The sequence below is a fragment of the Lichenostomus cassidix genome, chromosome 20 (assembly GCF_008360975.1).
Source record: "Lichenostomus cassidix isolate B80296 chromosome 20, HeHo_3.0, whole genome shotgun sequence".
NCBI lineage: Eukaryota > Metazoa > Chordata > Aves > Passeriformes > Meliphagidae > Lichenostomus > Lichenostomus cassidix.
The window spans coordinates 6,683,478-6,698,350 of record NC_139500.1 but is presented as its reverse complement, the minus strand read 5'-3'; the positions used below and the strand labels follow the sequence as shown (position 1 = coordinate 6,698,350).

The 14,873-nt window shown below is 41.1% G+C and overlaps 1 protein-coding gene across 7 annotated transcripts in view; it reads right to left on the bottom strand.

Moving 5' to 3' along the window:
• Positions 1-14,873, bottom strand: part of ZBTB46 (zinc finger and BTB domain containing 46) — a 51,678-nt gene that overhangs the window by 28,125 nt on the left and 8,680 nt on the right. For 6 of the 7 annotated variants that reach the window (XM_085079300.1, XM_085079302.1, XM_085079301.1 and 3 more), the window contains 2 exons: positions 14,458-14,597; positions 6,976-7,945 (listed from right to left, as the gene is read on the bottom strand). In XM_085079300.1, the coding sequence (XP_084935426.1) occupies positions 6,976-7,945; positions 14,458-14,511 (1,024 nt within the window). In that variant the 5' untranslated portion in view covers positions 14,512-14,597. The remainder of the gene's footprint in view (positions 1-6,975; positions 7,946-14,457; positions 14,598-14,873) is intronic. The other variant, XM_085079304.1, reaches the window with a different exon arrangement.

Here is a 14,873-nt window from a genome sequence, read left to right as displayed (position 1 = left end):
AATGCTGAGTTATAAACTTTGAAAATCCTCAGAACAAATATTTACCTTTTGAAACAAGTGCCTTTGAGAAGTGTTAAAAAAAAAGAAAAAGAATAAAATATAAATCAATCAGAGACCAGTATAGAAAAGCTGGGGTTTGATTTCCTGGCATTGCATCTAAAGAATGAATTCCTACTACGTTTTAATGCAAAAGCAGCACTGCAGATAGGGAAATTAAAGTCCTGAACAGAGCTGATTGCAGAGTAGGAATAGAATTTATGTTAAAATACTAAAAGCTCCTTGATTTCTCACTTGTAATTTCAAAGTAAAGAACCAAAAAGGGGTAAAAAGTTTCTGAGAAGTTGAAATCTCTGCAAAGGAGAGCCCAGTGTGTGGCACAAGGAACAAATAAAATAGTGAGAAGGGCACTCAGGAGAGGGGAAATGCCTCTGATCTCTGGAGTTAATGCAGATTAACAGAATCAGAACTGCTACCATGGGGAGGAGGAAGAGGAGGAGGAGAAGGAGGAGGAGGGCTTGGGAGCCTGGGGAAAATGGAATGCAGGGTGGGGAAAGGAAACAGACACTGAGCTTTGAGCTAAAGCTGGTTTAGGGTGGAACCATTTTAAAGCCAGGGTGTAGCCAGGGAATAAGAGTGTCTGGGTTTAAAGGGATGATTTTAGTTTCCAAACTTGAAAATAACCTGACCTAACCCTTCAATAACAGCAACTTCACAGTTACTCCTGTAAAGATTGTATCCTAATAATTTCATTAGCCTGCTGCTGTGGGGATACAGAGAACCTGAATTTTTCACTGAGCACCCTCTCCAAAATTCACCATATGGACACAGACACCAGTGGTGTTTGGGGTGGGTTTTTTTTCCCTTGGTTTTGCATTTTCAGGCAACTCTCAGTCACGTCCAGCAGCACACTGGTGCTTCAGGCACACCAAGAGTTCCACAGAGGGTCCAGAAACCTGGGCAGCTCCTAAGCCCAAGGAATGCAGGCTAAGCCGATTTCAGGCTAAGAAAGAATTCAGGGGGTGGCATTAGAGCACAGAGCTGTAACCCCTCCATGTCTGGCTGCATCACTGCCCACCAGGACTGTGGTGTCAAAATATCTCCCCAAAAAAACCCTCATTTGTAGCAAAGAAGATTTTAATACCTTGCATCATAACTGCAATGTCATGGCTGTAAAAGGAGGTGGAAAAATGCAGTAATGAACCTAATTTTCCAGGTGGCAGACAAGCTGTAGTTTACTATGACCTACCCTCAAAAATACTCCAACACCTTTCCAATAAGCTGTTTTGATCCAAGTTATCTATCCTGCTCAAAAAGTGATCTTTCCAAAATTAGGCATAAAAGAGGTCTAAGTAACAAACTAACAGTAGGAAATTATTAAAATTTGAGCCTAAGTTGGGTTTTAGGACATTAGACATTCATCTGACAACTGAAATTTTAGCCAGCCCAGTTTTCAGTCATGGCTGTAACAAACATCTAACCACCTGAAATTTTCCCATTGCAACCAGGACTCAGACCACAGCAGGTGGACTGGAGACACCATCTCTTCAAAGAATAACCATTTAAAGGCAGAGTAATCTGTCCCAGTGAGTTTTCTGGCTGGATTATTTCAACACCACAAGTTTCCAAGACTTCCCTTAGCACCTCCTTGAATACATTTGTCTTTGTCTTGTAGAGCAGAGCAAAAATCTTCAGGAGTTCCTTAAACACCTGAATCCTGAGTACAAACACCACACTCATTCTCCCCCCACTTTTTCTCATTTTGCAAAATCTGGATTCCTCTAGTTGGACTAACATGCTTGCCAAGTGTCACAACAGAAACAGTGGAATTTTCAGGGGAATTACTTAACAATGATTTGTAAACATGAATCAAGGGAAGATTTGAAGATTTGCATTGACAAAGAGTTACAGGAAGCCTGGTAGCTTGCTGAGAAAAAGTAATTTTTTTTCCAGAATAAAATCATCCTCTAATAAGACAATCTACAAATTCACCTGCCTGCACTCAGGTCCTGCAGAAAATTAGTTGAGTCCATCTACAACAAGCTCTTCCTCGCCTGCCTCTGAATCCTTTTGTGATGTAAGCTCACTATGGGATCCAACTGTTCAGCATCTGTGCTCCCCAACAGCTCCTGTAATCATAATTTGCTCTCTGGAAACCAAGACAGAAAAAGGGATGGGAAAGGCTGACGACACCAGCTGTCTCCAGGCTTCCCAGGGCTGCACAGCTCCCTGCAGCAGCCACTGCAATCACACGCGTGGCATTGGAAAATTAGGAAGTTGAATGTCTCCTCACCAAGAGGGAGGAAACTTGTGCATAATTAAAGATTTTGATGGGGAAAATGTTGAAGGAACTGTGAACTCTGCCAAGGCAGAGGGATACAGCAAAGTCCTGCCTGTCCTTCCCATGGAGGTCACTACTCTGGGCTGACTCAAGCCCTGAAGCTCTTCTTACAGAACTCAGCAATTCCACTGCATGTAACCAAAGGAAAGGAAAGAGTTCCCAAACTGCAGGGCCTTTAAAAAGGGCTGCTCTGTTTTTAAAATAATTAGCTTCATTTCGCAGTCAATTGGCATACAGAAATTCACTTGCAGCTTTTGGGTGCAAACACTCAGAAGACATGTGGGAGTATTTCCTTGGAAATAAATTCCTGAATCATAACTACCATGCTTGAACTAACACATTAATAAAGCCGTCAATAAATTCTTTAAAAGACACCCTCTGAGTGACAGGGTTTTCCATTATGTGAAGAAGCAAAACCAGCAACACTTTGCTGGCTGAACAGTGAAGATAACCATCCTCTTTGGCAAGATCCTTCCAAGCACCACCTGATCCTGTAGTCCATGCACTTGGGACGTGTAATCCTGTAAAAATGTTACCCAGCAAAGTTAAAGGTACTGGAATCTAAGGCAAATAAAGATGTTCAAGGCACAAGACTATTTCTGAATTTCATAAGCATCTTTGATACAAAGAGTAACAAACAGCAGTATGTTTCTATAGAAAACCTACGAAATCCAAGAAAAAGGGATAAAATAGAAGGCAGACCTCTTCTTTTGGCAAGTCCATGGAGGAAATCTTGGCTCAGTTATGAAGAAATTATTATTTATAAAAGCCCATCCTTCAGTTTACTTTGGAGAACTGCTGCTTCAAGTTAATATGGCTTGGTGAGGAAAACATATATATGAATGTTTCCTACAAGGAATGACAGACTGACATCCTGAACAACCCAAACAGGATGAGAAAGAGAAAACCTAATGTGTCTGATGCTAAACAGACAGTCCAAATTAATAAATAGCAACTAGCATGACAAGATGGTCCTCATCAAGCTTTGTGCTTGACTGACACCACCCTGAGAAACTGAGAGCTGAATCACAGCCTCAATCCAGCACCTCAGCTTCATTTGCATTCTTTTACAAATCCTATTTGATCATTCTTTCTTGCATGAAAAAGACAAATCTTCATGGCAGACATTAACAATCTCTTGCTATTTCCATTATGTTAGATTACCACTAATAAGATTAAAATAAAAAGAAGTGTCTGGAATAATCTCTAATATTGTCAAATTCAAAGACTCTGAGCAGCACCCCACCAGCATATGGGAAAGAATCAAGTGAGTCACAAAGAATTTTCTTACCCTTTCAATTAAAAAAAAAATCTATGTCTTTTTTGAGTTGTCATTGATTTGTATTTAAATAGTCTACTTAAATATTTGGGACATTTTAATACACCTGCCTGTACTGATAAGAATGTTTTTGCAACTGAAAGGAGCACCACTGCTGAGTGTGAACAAGCTGTGAGTTGTTTCAAAAGCAAAGTTTCAGTGACTGCAATGTGCTTCTTTGTAATATAACAGGAATTAAGTAATCCTATATAATAGGGGAGTAGGAAGCATATTTTTCATCTGTGAATATCCTGCCCCAAATAGTCACTGAATTCAAAGGGTGATGCAATGGTTATTTGCAAGATTCCTCTCCCAAAATGCTGCTGAAATGCAGTGCTGCTTGCAAGCAAGACCAAAAGAATATCTTGCACAATTTCAGGAGGAAGACTGAATTTTGAAGAAGTATTCTACTAAATCAGCTTTTGCATTTCCAGAAGGTCTGTGTTAGCCCAGCAGTATAGAGGCATTTGTAAACAGAACCCCAGTGATCCCAACAACAAGAGCTTTCAGCCTTAGCTAGCAGCATCTTAAAATAACTGATTAGATCAGAAAAGTTGACTAGCCTCAAAGGACAAAGAGTTCTAGGTAACTTTCTTTCCTCTTAGATACTTCTGAAAGAACATTCAACACCCATTTCCTCAGTAAGTGAGTAGCTTTCCATCTTAGCTGTGAACAATGCTGATAGTGACACTTCAAAATAAATGAGGTAAAAGAGCCCTAGACTATGAAGTCTGTTTTAAAGAATGAAACCTGACATGACTAAATCAAAGACAACTTCAAGCTGGAATTTAAACACAACCCAAATACTTGTTCCAAGTGTCTGCACTGTGTCATTATCCATTTGCACACAAGAAAATCAATTATTCTTCACACTTAGGAGTCAAGTATGCAACACCCCTAGAGCTCTGCTGAATTCTAATCAGAGAAGGAAGAACCTGGGGTAATAAAACCCAACCTAAGCACAACCCTGCAGCTCAGGAGATGGAGGAGTGTGCAGGAAAGTTGCTCCCACCTGCTGGATATGAGAAATACACATGCAAGACCAGGAGACCCTACTGCTTGCAGGGCTCCATATAGGGACAGTTTTGGGGTCGCAGGGTTGCTTTTACTTCACAGTGAAAGAGCAGCAGCCTCACCTGAATGCCCATCTGATTTCCCCAAAACCACAGATTTACCACATGAAAGGCTGCCCATGGACAAGGTGTCTAAGGCTAACTGAAATGGAACATCCCAGATCTCAAATCCTTTGAAATCAAACCCAAAAAAATCCCCAAAGACACCACAACCTGACCTAATGGACACATAGGGCTCACAGAAACAATCCCTGCTATTAAGCCCACATGCACTCACACCACAGTTTCAGGTCCCACAGTGCAGAGGAATGTCCTTTTCCAGCAGGGCAGAAAGGAGGATTTCACCTCCATTCACCTTTCCAGATGGCCAATACAGGGAACCCAGGAGCAGCTCAGGCTCCACACTCCCCCCTTGTTCCTCCTGGACATGCAGCTCTCTGCCAGTTGCCACTGCCAACACAGGCAGCCCCTGAGCCTGTTCATTTTGGACAGCAAGCAGTGCTGCCATTCAGTCTTTCCTTGTGATTTACCAGCACTATTGGAATATTGAAACTCTTCCTCCAGCCACCACCATTCATCTTCCCTTTTCCCACCACTGGAACCACCTCTTTTATTGGAAACTGCATTTAAGATAAGATTTGGAGCAAATAATTTGATGTGCCTGCTGACGTGCTGTCTCAGCCCTGTGCTGAGTCAACCCCTCGAGCCATCTTCCTCTCAGCTGCAAACAGTCACTGCAATTTAATTCCTTAACAATTAGGAATTAAATAATCTAAGTTTCATTCAGCTTCCAGTAACACAATCTCTTCTATTCCGCACTATTTTCAGTAAAGACACTCAGTCTATACTCAGCTTTCCAAGAGGATCAGAGCTGCAGCTCTGTTTCTGCAGTCACTCCAACATGTCTGGTTCACTCCAGGTACCTTTCCAAACCCACATCCCTCAGACAGTACAAGTGATCGAGTTGCTTTTACGGGATGCCATGGAAAAAGAAAAATAGTTGCATGAGAACAGAGACCAGGCAATCCATGCCAAGTCTTCACTCAAAACAAGGATAAAATACATGCATTATAAAAATTAGATTCTTCATAAATCACTGTTATCTTAAATTATCTTGCATTTTTCTTCTAACTGACGTTGTTTAGATTTTATCATCAGCTAATTAGAATAATTACATGCAAGCTTGCTGCAGCAGATAACCATAAAACATAATAAATCTCAAGACATCTGCAGTTACTGTTCAATGAAAAACACATTTAAACTCCAGTATGTGAGCAGCTTAAGACCTCATTTTTCAGCCCATAAAGACTTTTAAGACTTTCAGTACTCTTTGTATTGCTTATTTCATTCAAATTTGGCAACACAGAAGTCTATAATCTCACACACCCTTCTCCTGGCTGACTTGGATTCTGGTATGCAATGAAACACAAGCTAACTCACAGCACAAAGTTCTTGAAGACAGCTTGAGAGAGTTTACTAACACGCTTCCTTAAAGTCCTTAGAAAAGAACACCAAAATCCTAGTTCAGAAGGATTCCTGAATCTATTTATTGCCACTGATTAATGAATCAAATGGGACAGCTATCTTGAGACAAAAAAATAACCTCTGAAGATTCAAAGGAAGTCAAGAAAGCAATTTTCTCGCTGGCTACACACTTTAAACACAGCCACTCATCTCAGACCACAAGCAGTCACACATCAAAATACACTTGAAGCCATAGTAGTGCCTCAGAAAAACATGTTCTTGAGAGTTACTAAACACTTATCCTGCCATTACCAGCAACAAGCTATGGTGGTTTTCTTACCCAAGAGAAAGTGACACCTGAATATCAGGAAATTCTGAAGATGGTATCGGTAAGACTAAATTACACCTGTGTGTGTGGTGTAATTACATCATCAATATACAGTGCAAGGAAAATTCTTCAACCTTGACATCAATGTGCACCCCTGCTAAAACAAATGTCAACCTTTCCTCTCACTAATTCCAAAATTAGAGTGGTGTTTTTGGGCTGATTTAGGTTGTTCAAAGCCAAAACAAAACTCCCACTTTCACAGAAGAACCAGCCTCCATAGAGGCTCCTGACTGAACCATACAGTGCTCCTTCTGAATTGCTGGCAACACAAGTTTCTATATTTTTCTATTTCTGGCAAGCTCCTATTTCAGAGGCTGATAAGATCATCCCATGAACAGATCTAATTAACTCAACATTTTCAGTTTCATCCCCAAAAACTGGAAGAATTACTTACCTGGGTCTCGACTGCTGTACGGCCACCCTGAGGCAGGTAAAAGGGGCAGCACAGGAGAATTTGCCCTGCTGTCATCCTCCACTTGCTGCGTAATATGTCTCACAGTTTCTTTGTTTTTCCTGTTCTTCCTGCGGCCTGTGGGCTGCCAGCTATCCCCCACTCCTTGCTCTGAGAACCCACTCTGTATTGCACTATCCTTGGCAGAATGCAGCTCACCCCCTCCGTAATGGGACGGCGAGACCTGCTCCTCTTTGATCCGCAAAGAACCATAGCCCATGTCACTAGCCCAGAGAGACTGGGACGAAACGTCTTCGTGGCTGTCTGGTTTTGGTTCTTGATCCTCTTTCCCATAACTACTCCCTCCCTCGTGGCAGCTGGCAATGGCTGAGTCCCCAGAGGAGTTTGCTGGGCTCGTTCTCCGAGCTAACCAGGGGGATATACTCCTGCCAGCCACCACTGCCGAAATCAGAGCGTCCGTGCTGCTGCTGGAAGGAGCTCCCAGCTCGTAATCAACGAGGTCCTCCGAGGCATCAGACTTGATGCTTATGTCCAGAGCTGCTTTGATGAAGTTGTGACAAGCCTGCACGATGTCTGTCATCTGCAGGTAGCTGGCGGCCGACATCACCTCGATGACGTTCCTGCTGGTCAGCGCCAGGTGTGCGGAATACATGAAGTCAATGATTGCCTTAAAGCCCTGGGCGGTGACGATGTCCAGGTGGGTGACTGTGGCCTGGTCAGAGGTTTTCTGGACCTGGCAGTAGAGGGTTTTGAAGTAGCGGCTGCTCCCCAGGAGAACGTTTTTGTGAGCCTTGAAGATCTTGCCCTCCACGATGATGCAGACGTCGCAGAGGATGCCGTGCTGCCTCTGCTCGTTCAGCTCCCGCAGCAGGTGACGGTAGTGGGAAGCAATCTCCATATCTTCCTTTCGGTTATTCATTTGGAGATCTTTATGTTTCCTCTTCCACAAGTCCTGCAGAGGGAAGGAAATGACAGGATTACAAAATCCAACACGAGAGATAAACCCCAGGTTGTACCAAAGGAAGCAACAGGTTCATATGGGAAGAGTGCCACTAATACTGCCTGCAATGACTCCACATTCACTACAAAATGTACCTTACTTGGACCAGATTTCAAATAATTTACATTAAAAAGGACTAGATTTGAAGCCAATCCTCCAGTGGCTCGTAACATCCCAGAGAAATGTTTCTTAAATTACTACAGGCTCTTAAGAAAACCTGTCTGAAGCTACCAGAGAACAACAGCTGTCAGTTTTGACTGTGAATATGTTGAAGTTTGGTTTTGAAAGAGATGCTGCACTTGAAACCATGCTCAGATGCCCACAGACTACTGAGGGGCACCCTGTTACAAAATTTCCTCGAGGAAACAAGCATCTTGTGTAGCACACAGAAAAGCTGAAAACCTCAAACAGCAAGAGCCAACTGAACTCAGAATTCCTCTTGTTATACTGCCGTGGAGGGGCTATAAACATGGTTTAAAAGTCAGAAGGGCAACAAGCAAATCCAAGACCACAGATCACAAAGCTTAAAGTCCCCACCCAAACTAAACTGGCAATAGATCACAACTATGAAATTAATGTCATTTGCAGCTTAGCTACTTACAAGCAATACTTTGCAATAAACATGTTATTTCCTTGGCTTTACATCTCCAAGTTTACCCCACAGACACCCTCGTGATGACCTAAAGAAAGGATCCTTATGACCAACATTAAGCTGAGAAAAATTCACAGGGCTTTTGATCACCTTTCAAAAAATTTGGCAGTATTATCCAAAATAAAAGGCTAGTTTGTGCCAGCAGCAAGTTATATTGTAAGTTACGCGCCAGATTATCCTCCTTTTAACACTCCAAACCAGAAAACAAGGTCCTAAATGTTGACAGTAGTCAGCAGTGCTAGGATTTTCAGACTGAATTTTATCCAGTTACTATCTTTGCAACTCCATAATTGCCTTTGATGCCACAGCTTTATAAATCCTTTGGCATTCAGTTCTGTCATTTTCTCTAGCCTATACCACTTTTGTTTTAACTTACTCTCAAGATTTATATACCATATAACAGTGGTTTAATGGTCCAACTAATTAAGAGCACCAAGGTGAAGGATACCTTACTCCTTTCTCTCAAAAGCTTAAAATTTGTTCTAATATTAAAAGTTCCAACTGCAGAATTGATGAGAGGGTCCACACAACAAAAATTGGACCCAGTTCCAAAGGTTATTATGTGCAGGCACACACATCAGAAGCCTGGATTTAGGCTACTGGTTGTTACTTATAAAAACAAAATCTCTGAGATCTTACAGCCTTGAAGCACACATGGTTCAATATAAGCACTGGCATTAAGGAGGCTGTTTCCAGCCTGGAGCACCTTTCTAACATCCACTGAGTTCACACAAAAATTCAGTCCCATCTGCTCAAACTGGCTCTAACAGTGGGCAGCACAGCCGTGATTAGGGAACTTTCCTTGGCACATGCAAGGAAATACGGATCCACAAGCCCCCTTCCCCTACCCTGTGCTATTTTTATCATCAGCAGGAGCAAAATAGCTGCAGTTTAGTCAACACTGTTGGCTAGAAAAGCACCTCCCATCCCACAGAACATCCGTGAGGTGGGACCTCCTAGAGAGCCACCTGATGATTCAAAAGTTCAAGTTATGCAAGATTGCTTCAAGCTCCTCCAGTTCTGCAAGGATGGAGTTGCCTCTCTGCAGCCCCGGAAATCCTAATTTGCAAGGCCAGCTGGTCGCTGATCATTGAGAAATATTTGCTTCCCTCGAGAGAGGAAGGACCATCTTCCTGCAACACAAACAGGCTGAGCTGTGTTCATCCACTTCAAAGCCGTGCAGCTTTTCTGCAGAATTAAGCACAGAATGCACAGAGGAGCCAATCCTTCTATTTTTTTTTTAAATTGAACTAGAAGAGGTCAATACCAGTGCAGCTGCCCACACCTATTTACCACAGAAATCTGCCCAGAGACCTCAAACCAAATCCTCACCCAGACACCATCTCTGTCTCAAATTAAAAAAAAAAAACAAAAAAACCCAAAAAAAACCAACGAAAATCAAACCAAGAATCAGGGTCATGGAGGATGGAGGAAAAAAAAGCAATTTTCAGGTGTTTGGCCTGAAAAGGTTTTGATGTCACCAGCCAGCACAGCAGCTCTCTAATCCAGGCTCTGGAGGTGGCTGCCAGCACTTCCCAACATCTCCATGCTGGAAAGAACCACCTCTTAAGGCAGAGTGACAGTTCAGTTTTGTCTTTATTCCAGAAACCACTACTGCATCTACTTTTAGGAGCTGAAGAGTCAGCTTAGTCCCCTTAGGAAATATGAATTGCCACATAGGATAAAGTGAGTTGTCCATCACCAGCCGTGTCTCCAACAGCTGCCATATCCACACAATTCACAGGAAGATGTAAGAAAACCTCAGAGCCCACAATGAGGAAAGGATCAGAATGTTTTGGGAATGGTGTTTCCTTTTACTGTTCCTTCATGGATATTAAAATCCATATTGCAAGACACCAGCTCCCTGGAACTGTAGGGAGGAGGGGAGGGAAATCTCCTGCAAGGATAATTTTCTCTTTCTCAATTTCATACAGAGTAGCATCACAGTATTTGTCAATGTCTCCACTCGCTCTTGTGAATTTATGGCACAACAGTTTTCCTTCTTCAACTGGAAATTATATCAATTCCTCGAGATTTTATTTCTTTGCTATCTCATACATTTATTCAGTTTAGCTCAGTGGGTTAGGTCCTCCCCCACAGACAGAAGTCCACTTCAGATACATCTTGTCCTTTTTTTAAGCTGCCTGTGGCAGAAATACAGAATTTAAAGTAAGTCTCTTGCTACCTTTGGTTTAGACTGGAGCAGTCTGAGGTTCAGGCATTGACTAATATGGATGGATGGAGCACTTGCTCATCTCTTTAGGAAATAAAAGATCAGGTCAGAGAAAAGATATCAGGGCATTTTTACTAAACACACACACAAAAAAATCCCTGCAGGACTCCTTTCTGGCCAGTGAGGTGGTCACCTGATAGCACTTTCAAATAAGCAATGAAGTGGATACTCCCATGTTCAGTGTAATCAATGAAATGTAACCGTTTCCAAATCAGGAATTATTACTGGAGATGTCTTGATCTTCCCCTGTCAGAAAGTCTGCTCCCTCACACACATTGCTCCACATCCAACATCTGTCACAGCATTGTACCTTTTAAACGAGAGGTCTTTGGGGGAGAAAATTAAATACGCCTCAAATTCAGAGGAATTAATTAGTTTTCTGTCTACCCATGTCAAACCAGAACATCCGTTTAATGTCAAGGATCACCGGGGAATTAATCCAAGTTAAATTTAAGGCAATTTGCTAGTAGTTAAAAATTCAGGAAGCTTTAAAACCCTGTGCTCTTGTGTTCCAATTTTACATGCTGTTTTGTGGCTTGTTGATGGTTTGTTTTTCTTTTTTTTTCCCTTTCCCTGGTAAGGATATTTATTTCCACTTAAAAAATGTTGTGGAAAGATTTCTTCAGAAAAGCTGTACCCTTCAAACTTCTGGAGAAGCTTAGTGGAGATGGAATAAACTGTGGAGATTTCTTAGAAACAGACCTCAAAGATCAATGATGTATTTTTTGGTTTATCTTAGGTTTTTTTAGCACATGAAGGTTTTCAAAGTTGACTATCCACTGGAGTTCTTTAGGCCACATGGCCACAACACAGCTTTCCAGGAAGCCAATGAACCATGAAAGCTCATCTGAAGATTTTCCACAAAATAAAATTGTAGCAGATCAGGCTTTCTTCTTAGGCCAATTCACAGGCAGTACAGTAATTCAAGTCTATTACTTCTCCAAAAATAACTAAAAAAAAAATAATATATCCCAAACCAAACCATTGCACGTAACAGCAAAAAGAACACGTGAGCAGATATAAGAGTCACTTTCATGCAAACTTCTGTCAACATACAGACCTGCTTTTATTTTTCATATCAAAAAAACTCTGGTTTTGAAGTAAGCATTAATAATTTATTTAATCCTTAATCCCAGCTAGAGTGAACCTATGAAAGTGATTTATTTTGCACTATCAGAGCAGTTATTTAAACATGAAAACAGCATCTGATGGCACAGTAAGGGTCTAAATAACACAGACCTCACTTCCCATTGAAAGGTTTTAGGAAGAGTAACAGCAATATTTATTGGCACACTTCTCAGCATACACCCCAGGAATAAACCTCCTGACCAAAATCTTAACACCACTAAAATTAGGGGCACAAATTTGTTGCATCTTAATCTCAGTGCATTGCTTAAATTTTGACAAAAAGTCACAGATGAGAAATGAAGTGCACACAAAACCCTGTGCAGAGCAGTCCCCTGGGAAATACTGGGGACAAAAATAAACTTCCTTCCCTCAGAAAGAAAACAGGGGAAAAAAAAAGCCTGGAGGTTTTTTTGGGGAGGGGTTTGCTGTTGTTAGGATTTGTTTGGTTAGTTGTTTACTTTTTCTTCTTTCATAATGTAAGTGAACTGAAGATTTAAACTACATGGCAATTTGTCTGTTTCAACTTTCTCAGCATGTTTCTACACTTAATACCAAGGACCCAAGTTAAAGAGCACCAAAATGCTCACTAGTGCACTCCTCCACCACTCTGCTCCCTAGAGAAAACATGCCAACTGGAATTTAACCAAAAATGTGTTGTTTCCTCCCCCCTCTCCCTTCAGAGAAAAGTAAAAACAGATTAAGGAAGAACTCCAGTTCACTCCAATGCTTTATTACACAAAAACCCAACAAACACACCCCACTTCTCTGTTTCCCCTGTGTCCTGTCCATGTCTCCACTCCCAAGACATTCCAACATTTTTTAAATTCCTCTGCAAAGGAGCTCTGTAAGGTGAGATTGGGCTTGAAATGCCTCCTTGCACAACAAGACACAGGGTGTATGCAAGTTTCACTTTTATCCAATTAAAGACAACAGAAATGCACAGGATTCCTACTCTCCATCTGCCCTGTGCTGAAAAGAATGGAGAACAAAACCCCTTAGGAACTGCAAAGGACAGTAAATGAGAGAAAAAGAAGACCAAGGATATTCATGGATTGCAACTCCCTGCAAAGACAGTGCTCTGGAGCTTTACAAGCACAAATCTCTACAAGTGCAGTGTTTTCTCACAAGTGTGTTTGAGGAAGAGCAGCACACAATTCTGAAAGAGTTTTAATTTCTTGATACTAGATAATACCAAATTCTATTCATGTGTTCAGCTTTGTCCAAAATAGATGTAAGTAACAGCTTATGAAAATGAACAGTTGCCAAAAAAGAAACTCTTCTACCCTATTCTGATTCCCAAAACCAATCATCCGTTGTTTTAAGTTGGTCATTCCAACCACAACTCTGAATTCAAGGAGAAAGAGGCAGATGTTTGTAAACAGACCAAAGCAGACCCTTGGGCCAGAGAGGTTACTCAGAGCTCAGGGTTTCATGCAAACAATGTGGATCACTTTTCCCTGATGACTGGGGATGGGAACATTTAATTGCAGCCCAACAGTGCACATTCAGCCTGGCTGGGAGTCACAGGAAGAAAATAAAAGTTTCATCATTCAGTTTGATGAGTACTACAGAAGTACAGAAAAGGCAAGGATTTGGGAGGCAAATGATTTTCAGTAAATTTAAAGAAAATACTAATTCTATTTTTATTACTGAATTTGATAGGCCATCAATTGTCAGTGATGGTAGGGCAAAAAGAGCCCCAAGTCTTGAAAATGATTTTATTAACATTGGTCTGATCAGGATTCATTAAAATTTCTCCAGCTTCAATCCAAGGCTGCCCCATCATTGAGAGCATAAAAACAACATCTCTGTTTAGAATCTCTGTAGCAGATACAATCCAGAAAGTTCACGAGTAAAGTTCAAACAGCAGAGTAGAACACTACACACTTCCAGCACTTCACCATATCATCAAAGCTTTGTTTCCACAGTCCAAACATGAACCACAAGTAAAATCTAATTCCAACAGCAAAACTTAAAATAGCAGGGAGTCCTCAAACATTTCACACTCTACACCAAAACTTTAAACCAGAGACTTGGCTGTGGCCTTTGACTTGTCAAACCACCTACCTGAAGTTATGGGGCCAACCAATGTGCAGGAATTGGACAGCATAAAAGTGCAATTAAAACACAGAATTTCAAAGAAAAATCCATTTATTAACCTTCATTAGTTCTGACAGCATATGAAGAATTTCAAGACAAAAAGAGGACTGAAAATGAGAGGTAAGTGAAAACTGCTGTCCTCCATGTTTTGGAAGGAGAGTAATTAGAATTAAAAATTTAGAAACTGTAAAGTTAAAAATACTAGGAGGAAAAACAAAAGGCCAGATATGCATATTCTGCTAGACTGTTCTTAAAAGTGCTAAGTTATTTTTGCTAATTTTGTTAGAGAATATATGTGAACTGTAGTAGTGAATAAATAAACAAATAAAATCCATGACAATTACTTCTTACCAGTAACAAACTGGGTTCCAGGTCTAGTGTTTCTCCTACAACAGCTGAGGACATCAACAGCCCCAGGGCAGCACAGGTAGTGCCCTGTCCTGTGACCTTCCAACAGCACTGGTGTGAACTCTTGTAGGAGAAAGACAGAACTACGAGAGAAAACAAAACCAGAAGAAATTATTAGCAATAAACTAGAAGATTACTGAACAACAGTGAGGTGTTTTGAAGTTCTTTCCCTCCAAACTCACAGTTGTGACTTAATTAACCCAAAAAAAGTTAACTCTAAGCATATCAATACATTCCAAGTAATTAAAGCCTGGCTACCATTTTGTAATAATGTAAGCAAGAGTTACTTCCTAAAGGTATGGGAACAAAACGTCTAATTTTAGCTACTAAAACTTCAATCAGATGCTTGAACAACAGGG